The sequence below is a fragment of the Rhinolophus hipposideros genome, assembly GCF_964194185.1.
Source record: "Rhinolophus hipposideros genome assembly, chromosome: 2".
Classification (NCBI taxonomy): Eukaryota; Metazoa; Chordata; class Mammalia; order Chiroptera; family Rhinolophidae; genus Rhinolophus; species Rhinolophus hipposideros.
The window spans coordinates 59,998,802-60,023,152 of record NC_138048.1 but is presented as its reverse complement, the minus strand read 5'-3'; the positions used below and the strand labels follow the sequence as shown (position 1 = coordinate 60,023,152).

General features: G+C 38.2%; 1 protein-coding gene across 1 annotated transcript in view; it reads left to right on the top strand.

The window, feature by feature from the left end:
- Positions 1-2,211: 2,211 nt before the first annotated feature.
- Positions 2,212-24,351, top strand: part of KNG1 (kininogen 1) — a 29,854-nt gene continuing 7,714 nt past the window's right edge. Inside the window, exons 1-7 of the mRNA XM_081070842.1 lie at positions 2,212-2,588; positions 5,372-5,482; positions 6,458-6,542; positions 9,480-9,652; positions 10,760-10,867; positions 18,549-18,633; positions 20,079-20,251. Of these exons, the coding sequence (XP_080926968.1) occupies positions 2,394-2,588; positions 5,372-5,482; positions 6,458-6,542; positions 9,480-9,652; positions 10,760-10,867; positions 18,549-18,633; positions 20,079-20,251 (930 nt within the window). The 5' untranslated portion in view covers positions 2,212-2,393. The remainder of the gene's footprint in view (positions 2,589-5,371; positions 5,483-6,457; positions 6,543-9,479; positions 9,653-10,759; positions 10,868-18,548; positions 18,634-20,078; positions 20,252-24,351) is intronic.

The window sequence follows — 24,351 nt, the reverse complement described above, 5'->3', positions numbered from 1 at the left end:
TGGGTTCTAATCCTAGCTTCTCATTGCCGAACCACAACAATCCTCTAAAGCCAGAAACTCTGGCTGTACTACAATTTATTGACTAGAAGGCCCTAAGAAAGTAATTAAACCTCTTTGCGCCTCCTCTTCCTTCTCTAAAAAATGGTGATGGTGGCAGCCCATTTTCCTTTCCTCCTTGGAGCACAGCTAGACTTCATTTCCTGGAGCCAAAAAGATAATTCCCCAAAAGTATAACAACCAATATGGCACAAGCACTGACCAGCCAGAGCAGATAGAGGAACCCGTCAGAACAGTGGCCTGCCATAAACGACCAGGGTGGCACCTGCCGAATGTCAGCCCTGCAGAATCATTCTGTCATGGAGGGGTGAACACCGGCTTGCTGTTTTGATAAAGAGTAGAGAAAGGTGAAATCCGGGAAGACCAGAAAATTACATAGCTTAATAACTTACAGAAACATTTGAGTAGTGTTTTATAATTTATACTTTCACCAACATTGCCTAGTTACTGAAAATGTTGCCTGGAAAACATCGGATTGGAAGTTCTCAATTCATTTCAATTCAATGCATTTATAATGTGTAAACACAGTTGCTGCAGATGAATAATGGGCTAAGAAACAATCCCTAGTCTAGTCAGTTTACATTGTGCTACAGGTTTAGACAACATACATTTGATTGCTCCTTTTCTAGATTACTTGTCATATGATAGCTAAAAAGTGTGGAAAGTTTAATGTTTGTTACGTCAGTAGATTGAGGGACTGGGATAGAACTCACAACAGCCTCCTCCAAAAACACATTCTGTCCGGTTTATTATAAAGCCTGTGTACACTGCCAAATCCTGCTTCTGAGTCTTCACTTGAAACAGCCACTGTGATCAGCCTTGACCTCCTTTCCACTCCTCCTGGACTGTGCTCCATCAGTCATCTCACTCTCCCATCTCCAGCTTCTCCATCATTGTGGGCCCCCTTTCTTTCCAGCCTAAGTCTCTTTCCTCTTAGTTTTACTTCCTACATCCCCACAACCATACACACACACAGACACACACACACACACACACACACATACACACAGACAAACACCCTAGAATCTTCCTTCTGCCATCACCGTGCACAGGAAACTGCTTCAGTGAGTCAGGGATCCTTAATCACCTCTCTCTAATATTAGATATAATTTATAGGCTCTAATTACCAGGCTCCACCCCTATATTATCTCATTGACTTCTCAAAAAACCTCATTAAGGTAGTACGTTGCTTCACTTTTCCAGATGAGGAAACTGAGGCTCCGAAAGGCTATATGACCCTGACTTGTTCAGCATCACATAGTAATTAAGTAGCAGAGCTGGATTAGAATCAATATTGGACTTACTGCCCAGCTCTTGTTCCTGCCCTGGGTGACAAGGCCACCATTCAGCCCACATTGACCCCTCTTTTTCGAGGACTCTCAGAGAGACTAAATTGCCAAGCTTTTAGTCTCGATCGACAACAAACACGAAATCCAACATCTTTTCGGGGGGAGGAGGGAGGGTAAGACGTGGAGGCAAACATCTACTAAGGGCTAGCCCGTATCTTTAACCCTTAGACCTTCACTCCCTGAATAGTCTAACTTGATCAGAAAAATCACTGAGGCTTGGTGAATGTAAGACGCCCATAACCACCAAACTAGAAATAAGGAGCAAGGACAGGGTTAAGCAGGGCTTCACTCTACCCATCCCTTCTTATGCTTCTCACTGGTCTCCTCCACCCTGGTATTTTCTTTTTTACACCTAATTCAACTGAGTGGAGGGCAGCTGGCTGGGCCAGAGACGAGTTAGGATGTCCATCTTTCATTTGTAGTTGTGCCAATGTCCTGATGTGAGCCTCCCTGCACTCATTATATTCCTGTGCATAAGCTCCCCAGGCACGGAGCAGGATTGGTAGCAGGCTGCTTTCCTGCAACTAGATGTCCTGCAAAGCAATTTTCCTGAAAGGTGTCTGCACAGTCGCATTGTTGTCACATGTAATGACCTTCATAACTGGTTTTGGGAAAGGGAGCGACATAGGTGGTTGGTTTTTTTTTTCTCCTCCTTTATTAGATTCTGCTCTGATTGGCTATGCAGAGTTGTGCAATGACCTGGAAATGTGCTCTGTGCTCCCACATACTTCCCCAATGTAAACAAGCAGGTCAACAGCCCCAGTGTTGTAACGTTCCAACTTCCGGGTATCTGCTTGGGTAACACAGCAGTCATTTGTCCTTATCAAAGAAGGCAAATAGTGTATGGCAGCAGGAACCCAATCAGGGCCCTGGAGTGCTAAGGCAGAGAGAGGAGAGACAGAGGATATAAGAGGCTGGAGAGAATTAATATCAGTGTCCAAGTTAGCTCCCGATGCTTGGTGAAACTCCCAGAGAAGGATTTAAATCATGAAGTTAATTGCCCTCCTTTTCCTTTGCTCCAGGCTGCTACCAACTTTACCCCAGGAGTACAACTCACAAGAAATTGACTGCAATGATGAAGACGTATTTAAGGCTGTGGACACAGCTCTAAAGATGTATAACGAGAGAAACCAAAGTGGCAACCAGTTTGTATTGTTCCGCATAACAGAAGTCATCAAGACGGTGAGTGAGCTGTGTTTAACCTTGAGGTCATTTGGGATTTGTGCTATCACTTGGAGCCCAGGCCTTACACACACACACACACACACACACACCCCAATCACCAAAGAACCGTAATAAAAGGTAGAAGCTCATAGAAAAGACCAACACCACTCTCTGGCCTGGGGTTGGAAGGCAGGGTATGACTAGTCTGCAGCCACCAAGTTTGGCTTCCTGGGTAATTAGCGGAGCAGTATTCTAGGGTGAAATGAAACAAAGGTAGGAAGAGGCATTTGCATGCAGAGTGGAGACTCCAGGAACTTAGTCAAATGGGGAGGGGGTGCTTCACAGGGTACATCGAACAAATGCTGTATGATCTTACTTACATGTGGCATTTAAAAAAGTCAAATTTACAGAAGCAGAAAGTAAAATGGTCGTTACTCCAGGGGCTGTGGAGTGAGGGAAATGGGGAGAAGTTGGTCAAACAATATAGGCTTTTAGTTATAAGATGAATAGATCCTGGGGATCTAATGTGCAACGTGGTGATTAGAGTTAGTAATACTGTATTGTATAGTTGAAATTTGCTAAAAGGTTAGATCTTAAGTGTTCTCACCAAACACACAAATAGATAATAATTATGCGAGGTGATGATGTGTTAATTACCTTAATTGGGGTAATCATTTCATAATTTGTATGTATATTAAATCACCATATTATACACCTTAAATATAAACAACGTTTATTTGTCAATTATACCTCAATAAAGCTAAGGTACAGTGGGAAGGGGTACATCTAAGAGGAGCATTCAGAAATGAGATTCACGTGGTGAAACTGCATTAGACAAAATATCTACCATAAGCTCCATATGGCCAAATGCATCAAGGGTAATAGCCACGTTCTAGTTGGTCTTTAATGTTTTTTATCACTGACTGATGTACTCAGGTTGAAAGCAAATCCTAACAAGATGTGTGCTTTCAAGAAATATAAATTTTTCAATAGTTTTAGCGAATTTCACTATGTGTCCTTGATAGTTAGGCAATTGTTTATTTCAGTGGAGAAAAAGAATCCAGACATTTGACATGATGAGGTTAAAGAAAAAACACAGTGGACAAGTTTTTTTTCTGAAAGAAAAATCGAGCAGTTCTATTTCACAAACTAGTGTAATCATGGGAGTCCTTGTGCCCTCAGCAACATTTTATGGGTGTTGTCATTGGCTGACATGCATCACAAATGTCAGTTTTTGTTCTAAAATGTCCATACAATTGCTCTTTATTTTGCTATATGGGCATCACCTATACCACTACCATCATCTGCTTTATCAAAATCTGAGACCTAGAAGGAACCTTGGAGATTATCTCGTTTGACTCTATCATCTCTCAGACACAAACACTCTGACCCACACAGGCTCTCAGAGAGCACTGCCCCGGGAGTCAGTAGACCTGGGATGTGCTTTTCCAAGGTGGGAGGCTGCCTAAGCTATGCCCCATCTACTCAGGGCCTCCTTTCACCTGCAAAATGAGGGCCTGGACAACATCTTTTCTCAGGTGACTTACTGCTCCAACATGCCAGGATTTTGCATCTGAAAGCTCAACTAACTCATCACCTTTGCATTTAAAATTTTATTCATTATTTCATGACATGTTATAAAAAATAGAAAACAGAAAAGCAAAGAAAAATCTAAAATTACCGATAACTAATCCCATTATTCAGAAATAGCTGTTAACATATTTTTCAAAATTGAAAAAGATCTCTTGTTTGTTTTATATAACTGTACAAGTAATAAACTGTGTTTAAAAATAAGTACTCAAGTAATTCAGGAATTTTTATTTAAAGAAGAAAGAGAAAAACAATTGTGGGAACAGAGTCTCAGAGAGCAGTTTCCAGGCCTTGGCCTCACATGGAAAGGTGCTGACTTGGGTAGTAGATGGCCATCAGCTGTGGCTTGTTGGCCGTCAGCTGTTACTAGTTAGCCCAATAGCCACTGATATAACTGTTGCGTCTGCGTTGGTCAGCGAGTCGCTTGGGTGGCAGGCAGAGAAGCTGACGGCAGGTTACAGGTCCTGTGGCTCCAGCCTCCAGTGAGACTATAGTGGTATGACTCCCCTACATATGGCTCAGTGGTGTTCCTTTTTGGCCTAGCCATATCTTGCATTTTTATATGGGGAGTGGGACTAGAGACCCTGCAGGCTTCCTCGCAAGACAAATGGCGCTGAGTAGAGTCTCCCGCGTGACAACAATCATGCTCCTACCACTGAGAGACAACCATCTTAACAGCTCTACTGCATAACTTTCCAGACTTTTACAAATCATACATGTGCATATAAGTTGGCTTCTACAAAAATAGACTAATACTATGGATACTGATTCGTAACTTAAAAAATACCAGGGGCACCAAAAAGTGTATATACATTTTAAGAGATGTTATCTATGCTCAAGCAGTAGTTCGCTGTAATCAGAAGTGTCTGGATGCTGATGGTAACCACTCTGAGCACCTTGTAACTGCAGAAGTCAAATGTGACTTGCATTCATCTTTTGTTATCGGTATATATTGAGTATTACAATTAATACAGTTTTTTCCTTTCTTAAAATGTGTATGCATTTTTTTAGCATCCTCTGTATATATTTATAAATATGTTATGAACGTTCTTCAAGTATTTACAACTTTCAGTGTTTTTAATAAATGTTTTGCTTTTGTTGAATTAAATCAAGATCAAATATTCATAACTGTATGCCACACAAATGGTTTTCTGCTGAGTAACTTGGGGGACTTACTAAGTATCTTTGGTCTCTCTTTATTTGCTTTTCAGGAGAACCATGACATATTTTATGCTGTCAAGTACCAAATCAAGGAGGGAGACTGTCCTGTAAAAAGTGGCAAAACCTGGCAGGATTGTGACTACAAAGATGCAGAGAAAGCTGTAAGTATGTTGATTTTCCTGCGCCTCTAGTTTTCTCCTCGAGCCTGACAGATTTTTTTTTACGAGTGCTGGGAACAATGAATATTGTTGAGCCTGTTTGTGAGAGAAGCACATAACCCTCAAATGTATAGAACAGTCAAATGCTCGATGTGTGTTCTTGCATAGACAGACGTTAAATATGAAGAGAGCCCTCCCCCAAGAAGAGGGCTCTAATGACAAATTGGGACGTGTGGGTCAGGGCGCAGAGACACAACAAATCAATATTTGGGCCACGATCAAGGGCTGGTGAAGAGAGACAGTGGGTGTTTCCAATGCACAGGCCTAAGGACGAATACTGCTGGCCTGACCACTTGAAACCAGTGCACTCCCTTGTAAAATGGAGATAAAATTAACCTCACCTGGTTGTTGGAAAATAAAAGGAGATACATGATATCAAGACCCTTGTTTGAAGAAGAACAGCTATCTTAACCAACTGCCTCATATATGCGTGCCACACCACAGCTGGTTGTTTGGCCTTAATTAAGGGAGATTGCAGAAGGTATCTCCAGGAAGCAAGCCACTCTCCACAATACGTGGATTCACCTCTTTAATGTGAAAACACTGACGTTCTGTGTGCAGTTTGAACACTCACGTTGGAAGGTAAGGCAAGAGGAGAGTTTATAGCAAGCTGGTTTTAGGGCATTGTGTCCATTTTGGTGAAAAAGACATATCTCCAGGACTCGAAACAAAAACCTCATACTTTAAAACTGTCATTTATACTGCCTCTTCTCTGATGTCTCCTGAATATAAATGGTTTGTAAATAATAATAATTTGGTTATAAAAACATTCATCCTTATATCTCAAAGCTCTGTTAGAAAAAATCTTGACAAGTTTTTAAAGAAAGGAAAGCTATATTTCACAACAGTCCTAGGTGTACTTCCCATTTGAAAGATTAAGATAAATGGTTTGTTTCTTTGTTTGTTTGTTTTTTTTAGGCCACAGGAGAATGCACAGCAACCGTGAGGAAGAGAGGGAAGACAAAATTCTCTGTGGCTACCCAGACCTGCCAGATTACTCCAGGTAACAGATCTATCCAGTGGCGCAGCTCTGGGGAAAAGGAACTGTTTCTGTGTGGGGACCAGGAGCACAACCTAGGAAACACTCCCTTCAGAGGACAGTAATAGAGATGCCACTCTCAGCCTTGGTGGGGCTTTGGGGGCTGAGTGGCAGAGTCCTGAGGTTGGGGCCAGGTTTCTGCCAGTCATCCAGACTCTTCCTGAGAGCAGCGCTGTAGTAGGTGTCTGTGCGAGGGCTCTGCCAAAGGATGAGAAGATGAGAACCTTCAATTTTAGGCAGCATCCTCGAATGAGAAAAGCACAGGTTTGAGGTCAGACCTGGCATGGAATCTTTCAAAACCTCTTCATTTTTGGCTTCCCTTTTCCTTAGCTATAAAAGAGGATTGTGGTAATTCCCTCTGGACAGGGTTGTTGTAGACTGAAAACATTTAGTAAATGACATACCTAAAGGTAATACCATAATAATGTATTATTGATAATCGGGATAAAAGTAATAATAGCTGGCATTTATTGAGCACTTATTGCCAGCCAGGGTTCTAATCATTTTGCATGTATTAACATATTTAACTTCACAACAATTTTATCAGGAAAGTATTAATAGCCCCACTTTACAAATGAGGAAATTGAGGCCCACAGCAGTTAATAAATATCTTGCCCAAGATCCCACAGCTAGTAAGTAGCAGAGTTGGTATAGTAGACCCTGTAAGTATGGAACAACTTATGAATAGATATCACCACTATTATTAGCTCCTTCCCTCCTTTGGCAGAGGGGCCAGATATGGAAGAATGGGCACATCTAGGTGATGTCAATCACGAAAGTCACTCCAGAACTGGTTTTCTGCAAGATATGGTTTCAGTACATGAGGCCCCAGAACAGCGTCTTCAGCCACATTCTTGAACCTCACCAGAATGGCAGTTGTCCTGTTCTGGCCTTACTCATCTACATGAAACCCACAGAAACCTTATCCCTTGAGTTTCAGCTCTTACAAGAAGTTGCATTAAAAAACAAAAAAAAGTTCAAAAACAAAAGAAATTACAAATTGGTAAATTGTTTTGGAATGGCTTTTTATTATTCAGTTTAAGAACTTTATCTCATAAGCAAATTTTCACATTATCCAGAACACAGAGCTTATATATTATGAGAGAAAAGCTCTTTGCTACACCTTCAGAAATTACTAGGTACTAGTTCCACAATCCTTCACCTGAAACATTTTTGACCAGAATTCAAAATTTAAAATCTTTATTTTAATTTTTAAAAGGTCTCTCTAGAAATGTTGGGGCAAGGTGGAAAATCATCCTGTCATTCAGAAAAACTGAATTTACATATTCCCCTACTCCTCTCACCCTCAAAAGGCTCCTGCTCCATCTCTTGTTTTGCCCCAGTCAGAGCTGCCCTTATGTCAGGCAAACCAGCCTTTGGACTTTACTCCATCTCCCCTTTCATGTTCTGGGTTCATCTATTTTGTTGTTGTTCTCCAATAAGGAATTTTCTCATCTTTCCCATGTAATTCCCCTCCAGGTTTTTAACTTTGCCCACTGCACTGATAGAACATAACTTCATTAAGGAGTGGGTTGGTGGGGAGCCATGAATATTCATCCAGTAAATTGTTTTCCTGACACGTGTACTTATGGAGTGAAAGCCAAGAAACAGTTGCTAGGGGAGTTGTGCTGACCTGCTAACAACTGAGGGAAGGTAGAACATTGCTGGTCTCCTGATTCTGTTTGGATCTTGCACATTTGGGCAGCAAGAGTCCCTTTGGGAAGGGGCCTAGGAATCCTTCAGGACTTTGGCATGGGCCTCTACTGGCCAGAAGGTTAGGGCTATCTGCTGTAAAGATTATTTGGTAAGTTAATACAAACTCACACCTGTTTTAATAGTTTACATCATTTTAGTAAAATCCTGTCAGTGGCTCCTCATTCTTATAGCAGACCATTCTTAATTTACTTCAGGGGGGTCTATGGAGACCCTGAACATATGTGGAGAATATTGTGAGTACGAGCATTTTCCTGGACAGGGCACCATAGCTTTCATCAGGTTCACCAAGGAGCCCATGACCCTTTTAATGTGGTTAGCAACACCTGGCCTCCAGAGAGCATCCCAGACCCAATAACAATTCTCTCTATAACCACCATTCAGACTTCAATCACCCCTCTCTGCCTCCGGAGTTAAGCCCTGGTAAAATGTGTATACATAACATCTCACACCCCTGCCCCTGACTCATCCTGCTTTCTTGGGAACCATTTGTTGTTTTTCTCAGGCCTCATTCCTCTGTTGCCTGCTTGACCTGGACTGATCTTCACCCTTCCTGTCTCAGGTCTCTTCTCCTCAGAAAAGTCCTGAGCTCACTCCAGGCTCCTGCCTTTCTGTGCTCTTACAGAATTATATTGAAGTGATCCATCTACAGTTTCATCTCTCCCTCTCTACACTGCCCAACTCCTTCATGGCAGTGACCATTACTGACAAATTCACATATCTACGTAGTCTAGCTCAGTGCCTGGCATATCTCCGCAGGTACAAAACATGTGTTTGTCGGATTGAATTCATAATAAAACATCTTACACCAAGCTTCAAAGAGCTTTAATTAACAATGAAAAATAAACAGTAGTATATGTATAATTTTATACTTTTTCATAAGAGATATTATTATAATACATAATAAATTAAGTATGGCTTCTATAATTTAAAATGACTTTTAAATAAATTTAAAATAATTTTGAACAATAGTGTTCATGTAAGATGTTCCTAAGTGAATGATAGGGTTTTGTTTTTGTTTTGTCTGAAATGCAGTTTTGTGTTCTCTGTTCCTAATGCCTTCTTGGATTTACTGCAAAGTTTGTTTACCAGGGCCTTTGAAACTATTTTACTTATTTAGGGCATTGTATCTGAATGTGGGTTTTGCTCATTAACTCTGCCCTTTTTGCCTATTCTTTCTTTGTCAAGCTGAGGGCCCTGTGGTGACATCTGAGTATAACTGCCTTGGCTGTGTGCACCCCATATCAACTGCCAGCTCTGACTTGGAACCCGTTCTGAGACATGCCATTCAACATTTTAACAACAACACCGATCGTTCCCACCTCTTTTCTCTTAAAGAAGTAAAAAGGGCCCAGAGACAGGTTTGTTTTTTAATTCTTCATTTCACACAGTATTGTTAAAATTTGTTGGATCGTTATATTTAGGGTCTCACTACTTAAAATAAACCATTGGCTGAAGGAAACCATATGATTCCACGACTGGTGGTGAGGGAGTTCTTTTATGGTGTCATCTGACTAGCACAGGAGGCAAAGAGCTTTCTCTTTAGTTGCAGTGATTTGGATACTGCACTATGGAAAGGGGAAACGGGTGGCTAATCAGACCCCTTCATTTGAGATAGGTTTTAATGAGTGGGTAGTCAGCATTACATGTTCTTCCTAGAGATGGTGAAATGAAAGACACATTCTGGCCGTAAGGTTTTAAGAAAACTAGAGCATCACCAGCTATCATGGCTCCAAAATATTGTTATACCTAAAAAGGTTGGCATAGCTTCTGAGTACACTCTAAATTATAGTTTCCATATGATCATTTAAGAAACATACATACTCGTAAATCTGGTCTTTTCATTGCTTCCATTCATTAAATCTTTACTGACAGTTGATTGGGTCCCTTGTAGTTCAGTCTCTAAATATTAGTGACTTGGATAATAACATTCCTAGCTTTTAAGAGACCTTCCAACTTGCTTTCATACAAAGTGTGTATTCTACTCAGTTATGTCTAAAACCAGCAATCAGGATGAGACTAGTCCAGAATAAAGCAGAGAAGTCTTATTACCTGACAGTCTGGGAACCTGAGAACCTACCATTAAAGGTCACTCTAGCTCCAAAGTTGTCTTTAACCATTTAGAAGAATATCATTCATATTTCACAAAATTCAATAGAACATTTTTTCATGCCTCTGGCAGAACAAATATTGCTAGGTCTTACTTAAGGAAATACAGTAACTTTATATATTGCTTTTCATTTTCAGGTGTGTAGGGGTGTGTGTCTGTATGTGTGTGTGTGTGTGTGTGTGTGTGTTGAGGGGTGTGAGAGTCATAAAGAGCTTAATATTCAGTCATGACTTTTGCCTAGTAATAATTGTTTATATTTTTGAGTACTTATGATATGACAGACAGTATACTAACGTCCTCATGACACTGTGAAACTGTTTAAGCTGCCCTTTAAATATTCAATTCAAAATTGTTTCAGGTGGTGGCTGGATGGAACTATGAAGTTACTTATACAATTGCGCAAACTAACTGTTCCAAGGAGAAATTTCTGTTCTTAACTCCAGACTGCAAGTCTCTTCTCAATGGTGTAAGTAGACAAAAATGGAATTATGCAGATTGTAAGACTTTGTGTGCAGTATTTACAGGTGTGGGCACTCTCAGCTATGTAGGAAGAATTGGTCACTAAAATTTCAGATGGCATCCACCAATTCACAGTCACATTCACTTGGGAACTTCGAAGCTCACGTCACTGGGCAAGCTGCCTCACCTACCTGGTAAAACAATCTGTGCATCTAGCAATAAGCATTACAGATATAACCAGGAACTAGGAGTAGCCCGAGATAGAATGGTGCCATGGTCCAGTTTCACACTTTCCTGTCTCCCTTTCTTCCTCATGGGCTCCAAGGCCTGCTGCTGCTCCTGAGCGCTGCCCAGGACAATCCCTCACTTCCAACTTGTCTCCGCTTGTTTTTTCACCTTCCCTCCCCTACCTTTATCTTTAGTGAAAACATCCTGAGCCTCTATCCCTTAGTGACACTTTCTAGGATGACATCTTGTTATCAGAACCAAAATTATGTTAAAAGACAGTATCTCACAGTGGTGGAAGTTAGTGCGTGTTCAGATGAGTATGGCACGGTGAGCTTGCCAGAGATGTTTTGCATTTTAGCAGAAGCCTGCCCTTCAAGCAAGGGATTGCTATGAGCCCTCTATCTAGTAATTCTACTAGACATGGTAGTAAAATTCTATGATATGTGAAGAAAATGAGAAATCCAGAGAGTGATTGTGGGGATAAAGCCCCAAAAAGCAGTTCCCAGCCCTCAGGGCAGCAACAACTTTCGCTTTCCCCAGCCTCTGCTGGTTGGGGAACCATCCATGTCTTTCCACCCCTCCACGGGGATTGAGCTCTCCGGCACCTGCTCCTCCTGGTCTTCCTCAGACTGAGTGTTCATATACACAAACTGCTCCACCACCCTTCTGAAAGCTTTGGCCAGCACTGTATCCTGCCGACTATGCCATGTGTCATGCAGGGGACCCTGCTCGCTGTGCCATTTGTCGTGCGGGGCGGCCTGTGGGGTGTCAGGTGGGGTCTCTGGTCCCGCTCCCCACATAAGAACGCAGGACACGGTAAGCCCAAAAAGGAACACTCACGGACCCATAAGTAGGGCAGTCATATTACTATATTCTCCCTGGTGGCTGGGTTGGAGACACAGGAAGCAGGAGCCACACTGTTTGTAACACTCACTGCGCCGCTTGTAGGCTCAGCCACTATCTTCTTGCTAGCCCCCATTTCTCTGCTACTGTAGCCACAGCAGTTGTATTAGTGGCCAATGGTTTACGGGTTACAGCTGACGGCCAACTAACAACAGCTGATGGCCATCTACTACCTGAGCCAGCACCTTTCTATGTGAGGCCGAGAGCCTGGAAACTGCTTTCTGGGGCTCTGTCCCCACAGTGATATGTTAATTTCAGGTTATTATTAATAGGAAAACATTGAAATAACTTATATTTTCAACATTCAGGAATGGTTAAGTAAATTACAGTAGATCCATACAGTAAAATATGTGCAGCCAATAAATTACATTTACAGAGTTTTTAGTGACTTAGTAAAATGGTTATAGTATGTTAAGTAAAAAACAAAAAAAGGAGGGTACAAAACTGCGTGTAGAAATGTATTCAAATATGTAAAGTAAATGTAAATATTAGAAGTGGCGGAAAACAAATGTGCCAAAATGTAGTTAACTTTCAGTTGGGACTATGGTGCTTTTCCTCATTCCTTATACTTTTTAGGACTCTTCAATACTTCCCAATGTTTCCAGTCAAGCATGTATTTATTTCATAGTTGTGGGAGAAAGGTAAGAAGAACACTATTAAGAGAGTGTAGAGACAATCCACAGAATGGGAGAAAATATTTGCAAATTATATATCTGATAAGTTTTTAATATGCAGAATATATAAAGAACCCCTACAGTGCAGCAACAAAAAGGCAATCAACCCACGCTTAAAATGGGCAAAAGACCTAAACATTTCTCCAAAGAAGACATTCTGATAGCAATAAGCACATGGAAAGATGTTCAACATATTTATAATAGCTATCCGGAGAAAGTAAATACAAACCACAATAAGATGCCACCTCATACCTGGAGGATAGCTATAATTCTAAAAGATTGGAAAATAACTAGTATTGGGGAGGATGTGGAAAAATTGAAACTTTTGTACATGTTGATGGGCATGTAAAATGGTGCAGCCATTGTGGAAAACAGTTTGGTAGTTTTTCAAAAAGTTAAACATAGAGTTAACACATGACCCACCAATTGAAATCCTAGGTATATACACAAAAGAATTGAAAACAGACTCACACAGATACATACATGCTAATATTCACTGCAGCATAATTCACAATAGACAAAAAAGGGAAACAACCAAAATGTCCATGAATAGATGAATGGGTAAACAAAATGTGATATGTATATAAAACAATGGAATATTCTTTAGCCATAGAAAGGAATGACACATGTTACAACATGGATGAACGTTGAAAACCTTAAATACAATAAGCCAGATACAAAAAGACAAATATTATAAGATTCTACTTATGTGAAATATCTAACATATGGAAATTCATAGAGACAGAAGTAGATTAGAGTTTACCAGGAGCTGGGAGGAGCAAAAACGGGGGTTTACTGCTTAGTGAGTACAGCATTTGGCCTTGGGGTGATAAAAACTATTGAAAATAGCGATGATGGTTGCCCAACACTATGAATGTAATTAAGGCCACTAGACTATACACTTATGAGTGGTTAAAATGACAAATTTCATGTTACAAATATCTTACCATAACAAAAAAAAGAGTGAAAAGAGAGAGGGAACCTTCTAAAAACATATGCTGTAGCTGCTACTTAACTTTGTCAGTTAGAATCAAGTCTGGCCTTTGAAGCATCTATTAACACCTCTGTTTTTCATGTGCAGTTAGCCATTTGAGATTATACAGGCCTAAATGTTAATCTAGCTTTAATCCTTTTGCATCTGTTTGTAAGGTCTCTTTTCAACACAGAGAGATGCTAGAGGTGGTTGGAGTCACAAAGCCCATCAGACATCTGTTATAACTTCTCTGAACCTCCACTTCCTCCTGTGTAAATTAGTGAAGAATAATAGAACCTGAGTCACACAGTTTGTTATAGTAATTTAAGGGCATAAAATATAAATGAACTGTTTTGCCCACAGTTGGTAAGGTTTAAGGCCTTGCTATTCAAAGTCTGGTCGCTGGATGGACCAGCAGCATCAGCATCACCAGGGAGCTTGTTAGAAAAGCAGAATCTTGAATTCCACCCCCCACCTACTAAATCTGCACATTAACAAGGTTCTCAGGTTCATTTGCACATTAAGGTTGGAAAAGCACTGATTGAAGAGGTTTCATAAGTAGTTTTCAGGCCATGGTGTACATTAGAATCACTTGGCCAGTTTTAAGAAATACCTATTGCCAGGCCATTCCCCAAGACATTCTGATTTAGTTGATCTGAGTGGGTCCCTGGAGTCAGAATGATCTAAAAGCTCCTCAGATGACTCAAATATGCTGATAGAATTGAGAACCTCCAGGCTGACCAGCATCCTTCTCCCCATGTAAAACTAAGATGCTGTAAGTGTGGTATTTCCTATACCTGTAAAAACTGTGACATTTATTATGTATGTGTTTCCTTATGGGAAATACATATTTATAGAAAACTTCAAGACAATGCAGAAACATAGAAAAAAATAATATTGAACCAAATACCCAAAAATATCTTAGTGTATTTCCCTTGTGTCTTTTTTTTTTTTTGGCGGGGGGGGGGGCGGATATAGACAAGTTTTGGTGATTTTTTTTTTTACCTTTTACTAATTGTAATTATTTTACATGCTGCATTTTCTTCACTTAAGAATTTTATTGTCATTAAATCCCTTGATAAATTTGCTTTTAAATAACTGTATAATACTCTAATGAAGATAACATAGATTGTTTTCTGAAATATTTAGACATTTGAGTTGTTTCCATTTTTTATTATAATTAATAACTCACCAAACATTTTTGAGAATAAAGCTCTTTCTGTTTTGGTATATAGTTCAGAACAAAGTCCCAGCTTTACACATAGTATAAAATTGTCCAAGAGCTCTTAAAACTCTGGCTATATAGGTTGACTGTTTGCCAAATACACCAACTTACATTTGATCAGCAATGTATACCCTTGATATAATTCAGGATTATTTTTTTCAAACGTAGCTACTTTCATAGACAAAAGCATTTTTGGTTTTCGTTTTCTCAATCAACAATGTAGTTAATGTGTATTTATTTAACTAGTATATTTTCATACATTTGTTAGAAATTTACGGGTTGAATTTAAGAATTGTCTTCTATACCCTTGTCCATTTGTCTTTGGGATAAATCTGAATGATTTGGAAAATAGTATTTGTGTATTAAAGACATTAGTGGTTTGTCATATTTTCTCAGCTGTTTACTTTTTAGTTTTCATGATGGTATTTCTTACTTAGAAATAGTTTTGTTTGTCGGTGACAAACATATTTTCCTTTTGAATTTTTCCATCATTATCTCAGTAGTCACCTTTTTTTTTAATTAGTCTATGGTCACTATTTTTAAGTATAGCTTTCAAACCTATCTGGAATCAACTTTAATGTATCTTGTGAGTATCTAAATTGATTTTTTTCAAAAGAATAATCAGATGTTTCAACATTCTTCCCTTCTACATAATTTTGTGACCTTTATTCCAGACTAGTTTCTTTAGAAAAATCTGTTCCTCACATTTGTACTACCATGTTTTAACAGCTGTTGCTTCATAGTAAATTTAAATTTGTGATTTATTATTCTGGTGTTAAATTTTCAAAACCAACCTTAGAATAAGTTTGTAACAAAAACTTACATTGTCACATAGATTAGAATTGCATTACATTTCTAAATTAATTTGAGGAGAATTGGTGTATGTACCAATACATACACCATGTGTATGTATGAATTGGTATATTTAGTCTTTTCAGTCAAGAACATGGTATATATCTTTAGTTAGTCGTTTTATTTTAAATTTCTAAAGTCATGTACTTGTATTTATATATATCTGAACCATTGCTCACTAGAGTTATTTTTAGGTTTGGAGAGGTTTTTTTGTTTCTCTGATTTTGGTTATTGCTATCAGAAATTAAATCTTTTGTTTTCTTTTTGTTTTATTCTCTTTTTAAAAAGCTATTGTTATATATAAATGTATCAATTTTGAAACATTTACCTGATATCCAGCAAGTTTACTGAACTCTCTGATTAATTCTAACACCTTTCCATTGATTCTGTTGATTGTTCTAGGTATATAATAATATCTTATGCAAGTAACATTTGTAACTCCTCTTTTGTGATGCGCTTATTTTTTGTTTTGTCTTGATGAATTTACCCAAACACCCAGATACACACACACATATATATATATATATATATATATATATATATATATATATATATATATATATATATATATATATATTTTTTTTTTTACGTGATGACACACTTATGTTTTATTCCTGATTTTATTGGGAAAGCATCCAGAATTTTATTATGTATATTTGCTATGGGTTCCAAAGAGACATTCTTGTCATGTTAAAGAAGGACCCTTACATTTCTTCTTTTAAAGAGGTTTGGTTTGTTTTGTTTTTAAATAAGATACTGGTATGGAATTTAATTTAGCAAATGTTTTAGAATATATATTGAAATATCATAGTACATAATTCTAACTCAATCTGTTATGTTGTTTTGACAATTTTTCTAATAGTAATCTCTAGATTCTTAAACTAAGCTCTATTTGTTTAGTGTAAATTATTCTTTAAATATGCATTTGGATTTTGTTTCTAGTTTGTTTATGAATGCCACATCTATATTTATAAGTGAAAGTAGTTTAACAGTTTTCTGGGCGTGTGTCTGTGTGTGCATTCTATTTTTTCAGGTTTTGGTATCCAGATTATAGTTTTATAGAATGAGTTGGGTGTGTTATATGACGTTGAGCCACCTCTGACTCTTGACTCTGAATGAGTGATGTTCATAGTGTCCTGACCTCAACAGCCCTTCTGAGAGCACCTGTAGTCTCGTGTCTCTGACTTCTTTTATAGAGTCAGTCCATCTCATATTTGGTCATCCTCTTTTCCCGCCACTGCCTTCTATTTTTGAGTTAGTTTGTTTGCCACTATTTTCTATATTCAGGAACAGTTTATATAGCATGGAAATATATGTTCTTTAGTTTTTAAATTTATTTATCTATAAACCATCTAGTTGTTTGGAGATGAGAAGTGGAATGGAAGTTGAGAGTAATGATAGCATTCTCTATTTCTTCAGTCATTGATCCATTCTAATTTTATTCTTGTTTTTAAGTCAGCGTTTGTTATAGTTTTTCAGAAAAATATCTGCTTGTTTGGGGTTGAAATTAACATACTCTTGTTCACAATATTCTCTTATATTTATATACTTCTCTGTATCCTTTTTTATGTTGCCTTTTTGTGCATTTAATTTTTTCCTTCCCCCAATAATGTTCATTTCGATTTGCTATTAATACTAGTGCTTTCTGTTTTGTAATTCATTGGTTTTGCCTTTATCTTTATTGTTTCCTTCTTTTTGTTTTGCTTAAGGCTATTTATATTTTTTATGAAACTTCTTGGGATAAACACCTAGATTTGGGGCTGTTTTGTTTGTTTCTTGCCTCTCTTTTTAAATTACGAAAGTATATAAAGCCATGAGTTAAATTCTATATGCTGCTCTGGCAACATTGTGTAAAATTCTAATTTCTCTTGTTTTGTATTTTATATTTTTCCTTATCCAGGGAAGACCCTAACTATTTAGGCAAGTGTGTTTAGATTTCTCATTAGTTAGTTTTTTGTTTATTTGTTTATACTTATATTATTAATTTTTAGGAATTGTTGTTCTGTTTGGTGCTAAAGTCAAATAATCTGTCCTGAATTGCTTTTGATTTGCAGTTTATTGAGCCTTTCTTGTGACCTAGTGTATAAGCTATTTAAAATATTTGCATCATACGTATAAAAATATAATTTTAAATTGTGTGTATCATATGAAAAAACATTTAAATAAAATTTTATTATGTTACTCAAGTCTTCTACGACCTTATTTTTTTATCCATTTGGCCTCTGAGATTTATAGTTGTATATTAAATTTTCCCACAATTATTTTTATCTTTTTCTATTCATATATTTATTTTCTGCTTTGTGTATTTTGTTTCCATGTTTCTAGACTGTCTTTTATAAGAATAAAGTGATCTTTTTTACTACCTTCATGAGTTGTTTGTTACCTTGAATTTTACTTTGTCCACTACTACTAAAACTTTATCTTCTTTTTTGTTTATATTTGCCTCATATAGCTTTGCTTGTCCGTTATATTTAATATTTTTTATTATAAGGTATTCGTCTTCCAAATATAATACATTGATTTTGTTTTTAACTTAATCTGAAAGTTTGCCTTTCTAAAAGAAAATTTTACCCATTCCCTTATATGATTATTATTCCTGTACTAGGTATTCTTGTCATCTTATTTCACATTTCTGTGTGTTTGTGTATATATGTTTGTGGTTGTTGTTGATGCTGTTACCAAAGTATATCTTATTCTCTTTTGCAATTGGATTATGTTTGGTTTTGTTTTCTATGCAAAGTCAACATCCTGTATTTAATTTTACTAGTTCTCTACTTTAAAGGTTCTTAAAAACGTTTTCAATTTATGCACTTACATACTTTTCAAAAACTAGGATACCGGTGAATGTACAGATAACGCATACGTAGATCTTCAAGAGAGAATTGCTTCCTTCTCCCAGAAATGTGACCTTTTTCCAGGTAAGGGATAATACATGTTCCTGCTCTAACAGCGCATGTTGGTCCCAGACACGCGGCTAGGTCTTTTCATAAGAATCGTGCTTTGGGTGCCATGATTTACCACAACGTCTACATGACCAACAGACCTTGCTGAGAACACTGTACCCCATTTCTGCCCAGCTATTCTGTAGCAGGTGCAGTGGAAACTGCTCTGAGTGGCCAGGAGGGAATATAGTGACAAAAGGGACGATTTAAAGTACTCTGGGCTTAAGTGAAATAAGTCAGAAAGAGAAAGACAAGTACCATATGATCTCACTTATATATGGAATCTAAAGAAAAGACTATGTGAATGAACTAATCAGAGATAGTTTTGGGGACGCAGAGAAAAAACCGAGAGTGGTTAGATGGGTGTGTGGGAGGGGGTTGGGGATAAGGGGAAAGGTGAAGGGATTTGGAAGCAGCTGGTAACCACAAGATGGCCTCAGGGTTTTTTTGAAAATTAATTTGGGGAAGGTATTCTATAATGTTGTAAAGATTTTGTTGGGTTTCCGATGGACATGCGTCCTATTTGGGAGACCACCTCAGGGATACTGTGGATACCTGATCATGGCATTGTACACCAGAAGCTAAACATTAATGAATGCCAACTATAATTTTATATATATAATGTGATGGTTCAGTGTGAGGTCGGAGGGATAGTGGATGGGGGGAGGGGGGTTCACAGTATGAGGGATATAAATGATGAACGTCTAAGTATTACCTTGTTTTGTACACCTGAAACTAATAAATAAATTAATTAATTAAAAAGAAAATAAAAAAATAAAGTACTCTGGGCAAAGCTGGCCTCCAGGTACATGTTCAGCTGGACTTCGTTGTGTACAAGATTACCCTAAGTCAGGTGTTGTAGGGGAAGCTGTATCTCATTTTTAAACACTCAGAATAAAATCCTTTCAGTTAAAGGCATTTTTCTCCTGCATGTTAGAATGGGAGGAAGGGAGATAGCACAATTTATGGTAAAATATTTCTTATACCAAGAGGTGGCTTTTCCCATACTTGGAAGATATTTGCATACATTCCACAATGAGAAGCATTACTGAAGCTGCCTGCTCACCAGAATCACAGGACTTCAAATTTTTCCACTAGAGAGTTATTCCTTTAAGTTAAACATTACTTTTCATACTTTCCATCAAAAATGCAAAAACTTAGGAAAAGTGCGGCATATTGATTGAGTCATTAACTACCACCTTCCAACTGAAGATTTCCTTAAACATACTTGGCTCTGAGGAGAGGAAAAGAGGAGAGGCTGTAAAGTGGAGGTCAAACAGACCTCCTCCAACCTCTCACTACTGACCCTTGGGCAGCCCTCCTGGCCCTCTATAAACGGATGCTGGACCATGTGGGGGAGAGGTACTGAGGCTAGACTGCTCCTTCAGTGCACATGCTGACTTCAAACCTGATTCTTTCAGGGGAGGATTTTGTACTACCACGTGTCAGGGGTTGCCCTGGCTGCCCCTCAGAAATACCTGTCGACAGCCCAGAGCTGGAAGAACCTTTGAAACATTCTATCACAAAGCTTAATGCAGAGCATAATGGAAATTTCTACTTCAAGATTGACACGGTGCACAGAGCAACATCACAGGTCTGTAAATTATGCTACAAAAATAGTGATATTATAGTCTATGTGCAAATTACTTACTAATTTTGCTGCTAATCTTGACTCTGGACTGGGAAATAGTATGCCTAGTGAAAGGGATTTGAATTTCAAGTCCCAACCTCGCTGCTTGCTTGTTGTGTGATCTTGGACAAGCCATTTAGAACATTCTCTCATTTTCTGTTTGTGAAGGACTGGTGTGAGGGTCAAATAAGATAATGCATGTTAATCACTTTTCAAACTCTGTACAGTGCTATATCAATACTAGCAACTATGATATAATTAGTGAAATTTAGGTCTACGAAAAGCAGGATTTATTCTCTGCCTTTCTAGACCCATTTCTCATTGTAACATCACTTAGTGCCTTGGGCTCAGTCACGTCAGTCAGTGTATCACTGCCCAGACTCTCTTCACACTCTCATCTCCATGTGATTTCTCCCCTGCCTGAGGTGTCCTTCCTACCCACAAATGCGTCCTCTGGGAATTGTCTTTCCTTTTATGCCCTGTCAATAGAAGATAAGGGTGTTCTTGCCTGGGGATCAAGGGTCCTAGTCTACCACAGCAGCAGACACTCACATCCTGGGTGACACTGGGCGGTCAGTCACTGAGCCTTTGTGGCTCCATTTGTAAAATGAGTGGCTGGATAAGAAGAGCCCAAATCCTTTCTAACTCCAACAGCCTATGACCAATGTGTTCAAGGACAGATTCATATTATAGAACCTCAAAACGGGCCTCCCTAAATAGAAGTTAAAGAAAAGCAATCAAAATAGAACCAAACTATTATAGCAAAACAACATAATCTTTATAATCAGATGAAAAAAATCTCACTTAATACAGTTCATACTTTGGGGTCAGTAATTTAATTTATAGAAATCTAAATTAGAGTCTTTATACATAATATTTATTGCAGCTTTAACTACAAAAGAAATAATGGTAAACTGTCAAAATAATCAATAATATAGAAGTAATCAGATAGTGACTGGCATATCATTCCAAGAGGGCATTAAGCAGCAATTTTAAAGCATCTTTGTGAGGAGTTCTTGATGTAGGAAATACCCTGTGTTAAAATATGAGGTGAAAAAAAAGGCGATGAAATTGAATATACATTCTGTTGTCAATTATGTTATTAAAAAGTATAGAAAAAAATACTAAAAAGAAACAAATACCTCAGATATTCACAGTGGAGGCTTTAGGTAATGGCACAGTGGGCTGTATATTTTCTTTTTTTTTTTTGTTTTTTTTTTTGTTTTCTTCTCTATTTTATTACAGTATCTTCCATATTTACAATTTTCCTTTTTTTGTTTATTTTCATTCTCTAATGTCTTGTATTAGTTTTATTACTGGAAAAAAACCTAAATGAATTGTGTTATTATAAGTCAAACACTGATAGTTTGATCTCTCTCCTACTCAGGCATTTATTTCTGTCCCAGATGCTACCACCCTCTCTCCCTGATTTCACTAGCACATGACCCACGTTAGGCTTACTCGAAGGGTACACCAAGCCATGCTACTCTTGTGTTTGTAAGCTCTTCTTCTCACTTTAGATTTCTGTTTTCTTCTGAAATGTCCTTATTCTTAATGATGCAGGAATAGTCCAGTACTCCATATACTGCATGTCAGAGGTTTGCTGTCAGGAGAGAACCACTCATTCTCAAATGTGACCAGTCCTCTGAGTACTTACACTTCTCTGTAAATTAACTAATCAACAGTGTAGCATGTGTGTATGTTTGTTTATGCTATGGGTGCCAGGGGAACAACAATAGGGAATTCTGTAAAATGAAGGGAACTGACATTCCTTCAGTTGCCAAATCAATCTGGAATATTGTGAGAATCTCAGACTTACTTTTAGGAGATGAATCCTTACTGATGTTTGCATTGAAAGAGATCAATTTGGCTGTTCTGATACAGTCATTCAAGGTAGCCTCACCGGAAGCAGCCAAGTTACTGGAAAGTCATTCACCATGTGATGAATCTGCCAAACGCCAATCTCCAAATAAGCAATCTGCCAAACTGCTAAGGATTTATTTTACAGATTTAGTCTTGCCTTGGCTTTGCATATTTAGTCCTATTTGGATGCATGTCCATTCCCAGTCGGTTTCATATTTCAGATACCAGATATTCCTTCAATTCTCCCTTTGCACATGTGAATGATTGCAATTTCCGTCACAGGCCGATCATTTTGCCCCGCCCCTACCATCATTGTCTCTGTTCTAGACAGGGTTTCTCCCTCTTTGCTCAGATGAATACACTTCAAGGATCTTTGTGTGCACAGTCAGGAAGTTTTCCTTTGACAAAGTACTAGAAATGTAGAAGCGTAGTACGTGTCTAAAACCTTGATGCACATCGCCAAATCGTCCACGTATTTGCACTGATGCCAATTTACATTCACACCACCTGGGGATAAGAAAGACATGGGTTGATCATCTTGATTTGAGTTCTATTCCTACCAACAGTGATTGAGGCTGCATGCTTCCCACACCAGGCCAACACCAAGTATTATCGCTGTCTTTTTAATCTTTGCCAACATATAGAAGAATAAAAATGCAGTTGTATTGCTTTTTTAATGTGCATAACTTTGGTTATTAATGAAGGTAAACATTTTTTTAGGCTTAATTACAATTCTAACTTCTTTCCTGAAATACCTGTTCATGTCTTCTGTCATATTTTTTTGTGTGGTAGGCTTTATATACTTAAGAATATTAATCCTATACCGTATTGTTTCCAGTTTGCCTTTTTACTTTGCTTGCTATGATTTTTAAGAATCAGTTTTCATTTTTGTTTAGTCAAATTTAGACATTTTTCCTTCCTTTTGATTTTCTTCCTCTGATTTTCACCCAACAAAGTCCTTCCTCATCCTGAGATCTGATGGATATTTATTTATATCTTTTGAGGTCATCTCTTTAATTTTTTAAATGTGTTTGTAATTTATTTTGCTATATGGTGTTCTCTACTTTAAAACAAAACTTGAGCAGGATACGTTTAAGCAGGGAAGACTTCTGATAAGATTGACACCTGATAACAAGGGCAATATGGATGCAATCTTGAGGTCCTCGAATGGAAGATATTATTATATGTACTTAATTCCTTCCTCCTAGACCCTGAGTATGTTGAGCTATCTGTGTGGTTTGTGTCATATATTGCCAACTTTCTTAGGCAACATCACCTCAATCAACATTATCATTTTAAAAATTATATTAAGGTGTACTTGTGAAACAGGCAAGAAAATTTATGATCTATCAAAATATAGGTTCTGAAACCCTCTTAGAACCTTCATCTTCACTTACACGCACACCTGGAGTTTTAAAAGTTAATTATGAAATTTGTCTTAAAAATGTAACCATGTTTACTGAGCAAAACAATGACAGAAAAGGTAAAGGAGTTTAGTTCTTTCGTGAACCCTGCTCTCTCCACCCTCCTCCCACCACACTTTCTTCGTGCTTTAAAAACAAACAAACATGGAGATAGGGAAGACTGTTGTGGTTTGATTTTCCAAATGAGATTATACTATCACCCTGTAACTTGATTTTTTAAATAATGGTCATCTCTCCAGGTCAACAGATATATTGATATACTCTTTTTGATAGCTACATAATATTATACACACACACACACACACACACACACACACAGTGTTAGTGTACTCAGACTACCATACAAAATATCATAAACTGGGTGCCTTAAACAGCAACAGTTTATTTCTAACAGTTCTCGAGGCTATGAAGTCCAAAAACTAGCAAATTTGGTTCCTTGGTGAGGACTCAGTTTCTGGCTTGCAGATGGCAATCTTCTCTCACTGTGTCATCTCACATTTCAGAGAGAGGGGGGGGGGGAGAGAGAGAGAGAGAGAGAGAGAGAGAGAGAGAGAGAGAGCTCTGGTTTTTCTTCTCTTCTTATAAGGAGACAATTCCCATGATGCAGCCCCCATTCTCCCCATCCTCATAACCTCATCTAATCTCAATTGCCTTACAAAGGGCCCAGCTCCTAAAATCTTCACATTGGAAGTAGGGCTTCAGTATATGAATTGGGGGGGGGGGCACATAGTCAGTCCATAACACCTCGCACAACCCCTCCCATGCACACACACACTT